This window comes from Cryptomeria japonica, unplaced genomic scaffold (assembly GCF_030272615.1).
Source record: "Cryptomeria japonica unplaced genomic scaffold, Sugi_1.0 HiC_scaffold_95, whole genome shotgun sequence".
NCBI lineage: Eukaryota > Viridiplantae > Streptophyta > Pinopsida > Cupressales > Cupressaceae > Cryptomeria > Cryptomeria japonica.
Genome location: NW_026728917.1, coordinates 248,485 through 255,856, shown reverse-complemented (window position 1 = coordinate 255,856; position 7,372 = coordinate 248,485). Strand labels below are relative to the sequence as shown.

Here is a 7,372-nt window from a genome sequence, read left to right as displayed (position 1 = left end):
TAACATTGGTCCCCACTAAAATCTCTCCCGTACTACCCATGCATACTCCCCTGAGCCTCTCGACAATCCCTACCTCCGTCAAAACTGCCTCATCACTCTCCCTGGCACCTGTCTCTCTATAAGGTAGGATGTGCGCCCAATCAAAAAGTGTGTCATAAATACATACAGTAGCACTTCTGCATCATCCTCCCAAGGCTCACACTCGATATACAACCTCCATATCACTGTATCTAGGTCATCTAAAGCCCGTCACAAAAAATCCAACTTCCTCAGATGGGGCTGGCTCATCATCCCTCCATACATATAAACATAGGGCTGATATATCACCCTAAATATCAAGTAGACTGTTCGTGTGACTGGCAAGTGCTCCCAAGCCCAGATGTGTAGTAATGTGATCCCTACTGCTAGTGATCTCTTCTCTCGGTACACCACCTCGTGTAGCTCCCTATAAATATGTGCTAGCACACATGGTCCCCAGGCATAGTGGGTCCTCTCAGTCATCATCTTCTCAATCACCTGGTCCCAACCAACGGCTAGTCCATGTGAACGTCAGTCGGGGCACACCAAACCCCCGACGATCCTGGATAAAACTATTGGTAAAGGCTCATACAATGCTACTATGTCCTCCTAGGATACAAAGTCATCCTCAATATAAACATCATCAGCAAATATTCTCTACACCGTCGTCGTCCCTAATGCTTGATCATAGGTCACCAGCTCCCCTCTAATCAGGATGTGTAGTATCCTCCACACATCCTCTAGCATCACTGTCATCTCTCCCATCGCCAGGTAGAAGGTACATATCTCACTATGCCAATGCTCGGCCAGTGCTGTCATCAGTCCGCAATTCATCCGAATCACGGGACGATAGATCATATCGTACAAACTAGTCGCAGCGACGCAGAATCTGTCTGCCTCTGTCAGCTGCTATGTGGCAGGATGCTGCTCCGGCATCTGTAGAACAGGCACGTCCTCCTACACACATCAACAAACATTAGTTGTTTTGGTACAAACTTTCTTAAGTTTTCAACCTAGACTATCAACAGATACTTTGATCAAGTATCTTCGGGTCTCAATAGGTAATCGATTATGGCAATCCTAGACTACAACAGACATTTATCATAATGACCTAGTCTCAAGGGGGCTGCTATAATTCACCAAAACAACCAATCAAACAATCAACTGAGACATCAGGCTATGTTCTCTAACACTGGGGAATTTTTATCACAATAGTGCTATTCTGCTCACAATAGCGCCACAATTTGTGCACAAAAGTGCTAAACAATCAAACACGCTAAATTAACTACACAACAATGCTATTCAATAACAACAGCACTACAACAAACATACAAACGTGCTAATACTACAATACCACTACTACTATGTAATGAAAGCACTAAACCTAACACAAGCGCTACAACTACTATACAATAGCACCATTGCGGCATAATAGTGCTATTCTAGGCGACAATAGCATTAAAACATGGTTTTAGCGCTATTATCTTGATTGGACTTTGATGCCTGAAAAAACATGCCAAAAATGCACAAAACACAAAATTCAAAATTTGTGTATAGCTGGTTTGTAGTTGTCTGGCTGTTGGAATCGACAGATCCACTCTAGCCGGTGATCTTCTATAGGCATAGGCATGATGATCGTTGCTCACTCCTTCACCAAAAATTCCCTATCAGAGCTCTAAACTGCCAAGGAGATAGGTGCAAATGAGCCTATTTTTTCCCCTTCCCCCCCATATATACCATCCAGCCCTAACCCTAATTCACCCCGCTTACTGTTGTGGTCCCTCTAAACTTCCAACGTCTCTCATTTCCTCATTTTACCCCCATTTTTCTCCCATCATTTCACCGTTATTGCTAATTTCTTGTATTCTACCTCCCCTCAACTTCTTGTTCTTTTTCGAGAGATCACCCGATTTTTTGAAATTTTTTAGCCCATCTGTCGAGGGGACATAGCACCCACTAAATTAACATTTATGGGGCATATTTCTTCACACCTATTTTTCTTTCTTTGAAACGATGTGATAAACCGCACCGTCTCAAAGAGGCGCAAAAGTAGTCACATAAATCTGTCCATTTAATTAAATGAATATTTACTATTTATTTGATTATTTAACTATTAATAATCAGTTAATTAAATTAAAATTTAATTAATTCATCCTCAGCCTCTTCTCCTATTAATTAAATAAATTATTCAATTTATTTAAATATTAATTAAGCTACATTCTTAAGGAATTAAATGAATAAAACATATTTATTGAATTTAACCCTCTTTCCTCTTTTAAATAAATAATAAAATATTTATTTAAATCCTTAAACTACTCCCCCCCTCCCCCCACTTGCATTCTCCTACAAATGCAAGTTGCACCTATTTAGTTGAAATAAATGAATTTTATTTTAATTAAAATCCTATTTTCCCTCACCCACCAAACCCACTTACATCTTAAATCCCCTTCTAGACAATTCTAACCACTTTCTAAATTCTTCTAAACCATTCCTAATTTGCCTAATCCATTTCCTAAATATTGTCACATTCCTAGGCAACTTGAAGTCACTTCTCAAAGCCTCAAAGTCTTTGAAAAGCATTAAAGGCTTTATGTATTCAACAGGTTAACGCCTAAAGTATTCCAAACCATTAATGGCTCTTACATGACCATTAATGCTTAACTCAACTCACCCACATGGTTAGAGACTTTCCTCTAACTTAACCATCCTTTTGACTCATGGGTCTCTTCAAGCATTAATGGTTAACTCAACTCACCCACTAACTCTTGTACAAGAGTTTAGCCATTGGATAAAGGCATTATTCATTGGATAGCGACTTTATTCATTCAACTCAAGCTTAACCTTAACTCCTAACCTAACCTTCATGTCATTTCAAGCATTTAATGCTTCTTCCCTCTCCTCTCAAGCCATCTCATGTTGGCATTTGTCATCCTGGGATTGGGTTGAAAGCCCTCACATGGATCATAAATCTTTCTATCTTGACCCTTGTTGAGATTACTTAATCTCAACCATCCATTGCCCTATTTTTCCTATAAATAGAGCCCATTCCTTCATAATTCAGATCCAGAAATCTTGTATGCATCTAATCTATAGTGAAATTTAAGAGATCATTTTAGGAGTCATCTAATCTACATTGTTATTTTGGTTAAAACCAAGATAGCTTAATTAGGCTTTCTCATATTTCGCTTGCATTTGCATATTTTAAATCATTTTTCATAAATCTTGAATCTCCATAAGACTTCCATAGTAGTGCAAAGAGCTAAGGGCTACACTCATGTGGAACTTGGAGAGGAGAGGAACAAGGGAGAAGCTACTATGAACATGTTGGCAAGCATTTGGAAGGGTCTTGTGTCTTTCTTTTGTTTTTGCATACTTTCCATTAAATGTTTGATCTCTCTTCATATGCTTGCTTAGGATCGTATTTCGTTTATGATACTAACACTAACAGTTGATTCTTGAGTCTTTTGTTTGTGTTCCTAACATCCTATTTTGCAGTGCATCGGTTATAGTAAATGGTACATGTATAAAAATGTGTGTAAATAAAGACAACATAATGTGCAATGTATGAAAATATATGTAATTGAATAAGAATGATAGAATGAAAAGAAAGAAATTAATTTAAACAACAGTTATATCGTTTATTGAAATATAACTATATTAAATAATTATCTAATCCACTGAAATAAACTCAACATTAAATAAAATGTGTACATATTTCACATAGAATAAATTATTAAATTATAAATGATAAAAAAAATTTGTATTTGATTTCAATGTACACTTTCATCTAAGAAAAATAGACATTCCAACTATGAAAAAGTTGTAGTAATTTTGACGTGTAGGATCACTTCAAGTATTAAAAAAATAATGTTCTAGCAGAACACCCCATAGTCATATTATTCGCACCAAACTAGAGTAATTACTTGGCACCCAATCAAAGCTAATTAACACTGGTTATTTGCACCCAGTCAAGGTCAAAATGTTGTATCTGTTCCAACGAAAGAAAAAGTGAGATTCCAACTAAAGTTGTGGAAACCCTGAAGTGTAAGATGTGGATACTTGTATTTTTAATGTTTCCCTTGTGGAAAAACTGAGACCACATATTCTATTATGTAGTTTCTGGCATAATACTGAATGTAGTATTATTCAATCCTATTACAAAGAAGCGTGCCTTGGTGTTGAAGGCTGTAACGGCAGATATTTAGCATGGCCACTGAGGGTCAACAACTCGGCGGAAGGATCGATCCTGACGCCTTCAAAGCTGCGGTAACGCGTTTAAGGATCGATCAACAACTGAGTTCCCAACTTAAAGCAGCTCTCAACAATATTACACCTGGAGGGGAAAATACTCTTCTCCATTTGGCTGCTAGTGTAGGAAATCTACACTTCATTCAACAGCTCCTGCAACTCAATCGTCAACTTCTGAAGGAAACCGATCCCGAAGTGAAGCCTCTGCTTGTGAATGCTACCAATGCCGAAAAGGATACTGCGTTACACTTGGCTGCGCAGGGAGGTTTCTCCAACGTTGTGAAGATTCTACTCCAACAACCAGAAAGTGGTGTGGATCTCCGCAATAAGCTTGATGAAACAGCTTTGTTCAAAGCCTACGAAAGCGGCAATTTAGAGACAGTGAAGGCAATATTTGACGCATCTCCGTCGAGCTTACTCGAAAGTACGGTGCACAAGAGGAACTGTTTATCTGTTGCAGTAAACAGAGGAGATTCAGGTTATTTTATTTCGATTTTAGGATTTCTTTGCCTATAAGTTTGTTAAAGTATCTGCTAAGCATCTCCTAATTTAACGGTTCAAGACAAATATCATTTTGTCCCCAATTTTTTCTTTATCTTAAATAACACGAGGATGATTGTCTATCATGTTTCAGTTCTTTCTATTTTTTCAAGTCGTTTGATTATGTTGTTTCTATTTTACTTCAGCTTCTGTTCGTTTACAGTTGATAACCAATGAGTTCTTCTTTACTTCTTCGTGTATTTAGTTGAATTCTGTATTTATGTTGTTATATTAGTTGAGGTCTGTATCGCTTCAACAAAGGTAAATTAGGCATTCTCTTACCCTTGGCCCTTCTTGAAGAACATCTTATCTAACTTAAGGCAATGATTTTGGATGCTTCTTTTACAGATCTAGTTGATCATATACTAAATTTATCAGATGCGAAGCAGTTAATCCAACGTAAGGACGAACTTGGCAACACAGCTCTGCATATAGCTGTTGAAAGAAACTACGTGCATATAATAAAGAAGTTAATAAAATTTGAGGCCGAACTGTGTTATTGGGTTAATGACAGCCAAGAAACTCCCATCTGTGTGGCAGCGAAATTGGGTCATCTGGAAGCAGTACAAGAGTTGATAAATGAGAGGCCAGACGCTGTCGAAATACGGAATAGTTGTGGAATGAACGTTCTGCACTTAGCTGCCCTAGTTAGGCAAGTGCGAATTGTTGATTACCTGAACGAAGAGGTAGGCTTATCATACTTGGTCAACAAGGGACTTGACAAACCTCCACATGAAGAGCCTCTGCGAAGTGGAGGAAAGACAGATCCGGCTGAAAAGAAAGATCCAAAAGATGAGCCCGTGAAAAGTGGAGGAAACACAGATGCGGGTGAAATGAAATCTCCTTTTTCGAGGATAAGTGAAGGAGACACACCACTGCATATTGCAGCAAAGAAAAAAGACTTGAATGTAAGTCTCTTTTTATAAAAACCTCTGTTTGTCACTGCTGAAGTTTGTTCTTTCAACCAATTACTGTGTACAGCTATATAAGTTTTGGGTTTGTGTAGATTCTTAATCTAATCTCGTCTATATATAGAGTCAAATTACTGAAAGTATTTCTACTGAAGACAGAAATTAAAATCATCACGGCAAGAACTTCCGTAGAAGAAATCTTTATGCATAGTTAGTTCCAATAGATCATTTAATTTTTATGAACTTATTTGAGTTTGCATTTTTCAGATGGTGAAGTCGTTGCTTTGTATAGCGGGGATAAACAAGTTTGCTGTCAACAAGGCAGGCTTAACGGCCTTTGATATCGTGAGAGAGAACACGCACTATCACGAATCTGACAAGATAATTTCAGTTCTGGCCAGTTATCCTTCCAATCGCAAGCCATTCTTGTACAGCGCTCCAAAGGTGAGTGCAGAGAAACATGAGGTTGCTGTTGAGATGGTGGACAAAACATATGAGGACAGGCGCAACACAGAACTAGTGGTGGCAGTTCTATTAGCGACAATGTCATTTACGGCAGCTTTCACTGCTCCGGGCAGTTTCATGACGGACGATGGGAATGGAAATGGGGACTCAAAGGGATCGGGAATTTCGCCTGCGCCTGCGCCTGGAACTGGCTCAGACAAGAGTTTAGGTTCGCCGATTCTGCTTCCGTTGGCCTCCTTCAAGGTTTTTCTCATCTTTGATTGTGTGGCATTCTTTCTGTCGCTCTTAGTGGTGCTGATGTGGCAGATGAGTACACCTATTACCACGGGAAATAAGGTATTGTTCCTCTGTATTACCAACCTATTGGTTTGTGCCACGTTTGCCTTTACGGCCTATGGCTTCATGCTTGCAGTGTATGCCATGCTTTCCAACATGAATCCCGAGCTGGCTTGGTTCATTCTTGGGGCGTGCTTGATCATCTGCTTCTGTGGTAATTTCACTTTTTTCTACATGGCTGCAAAGTTTACAGTGAAGAAGGCTAGGTTTAACCACCTGAACGGTCTACTTCCTTTTCTTTCTGACCGTCTGGGGGAATACGTGTGGATAAAATTAGAAAGATGGGGGCTTTTGGACTTGGTGCGCCGGTCCAAAACCAAGTGGCTTGCTATCCTATACTACCATAGCAATGAGAACGATAAATAAGGTTTGGGAAAGTTGCTTTTGCAAGTCTGATACAGTGTTGCAGCTTCTTATTTCTACATGACTTTGATCGTATTCAACTATGTCTTATAATATTAAATGTTTTCATATTATTAGAAGTGTACAAAGTATCTACATCTGTGTTCAAATCAGATACTTGCGTGCTTAGAGCTGATTTGATATGTGTATGCTTCAAGTTGAATGTTAGATTTACTGTCAATAATATTTTTGTAAATTATTTTTATATTTAAATGATTATATTTATGATTCTTGAAAACAAATAAAGTGTATAAGGGTGTTTAGTCTTTTGATTGAAGATTGTGGGTTCTTGATGAATGGATAGATTATTTTGCCTTTGTATTTGGAAATGCAATCTCTCTTCATTACAAAAGAGGGTGGGTCCATATAAAGTAAGGGACCTTATCTAGACATGATCATACAAGTACATCATTAAAAATGCATTCCTTATGAGAGCCTAAAAGATAGAAGAA

General features: G+C 38.4%; 1 protein-coding gene across 1 annotated transcript; it reads left to right on the top strand.

Moving 5' to 3' along the window:
• Window positions 1-4,008: 4,008 nt before the first annotated feature.
• On the top strand, window positions 4,009-6,884 carry LOC131864837 (ankyrin repeat-containing protein At5g02620-like). Its single transcript, XM_059215305.1, has 3 exons — window positions 4,009-4,744; window positions 5,155-5,714; window positions 5,985-6,884. Exons 1-3 carry the CDS (start codon window positions 4,225-4,227, stop codon window positions 6,882-6,884), a joined length of 1,980 nt encoding a protein of 659 aa, XP_059071288.1. The 5' UTR covers window positions 4,009-4,224.
• Window positions 6,885-7,372: the final 488 nt, after the last annotated feature.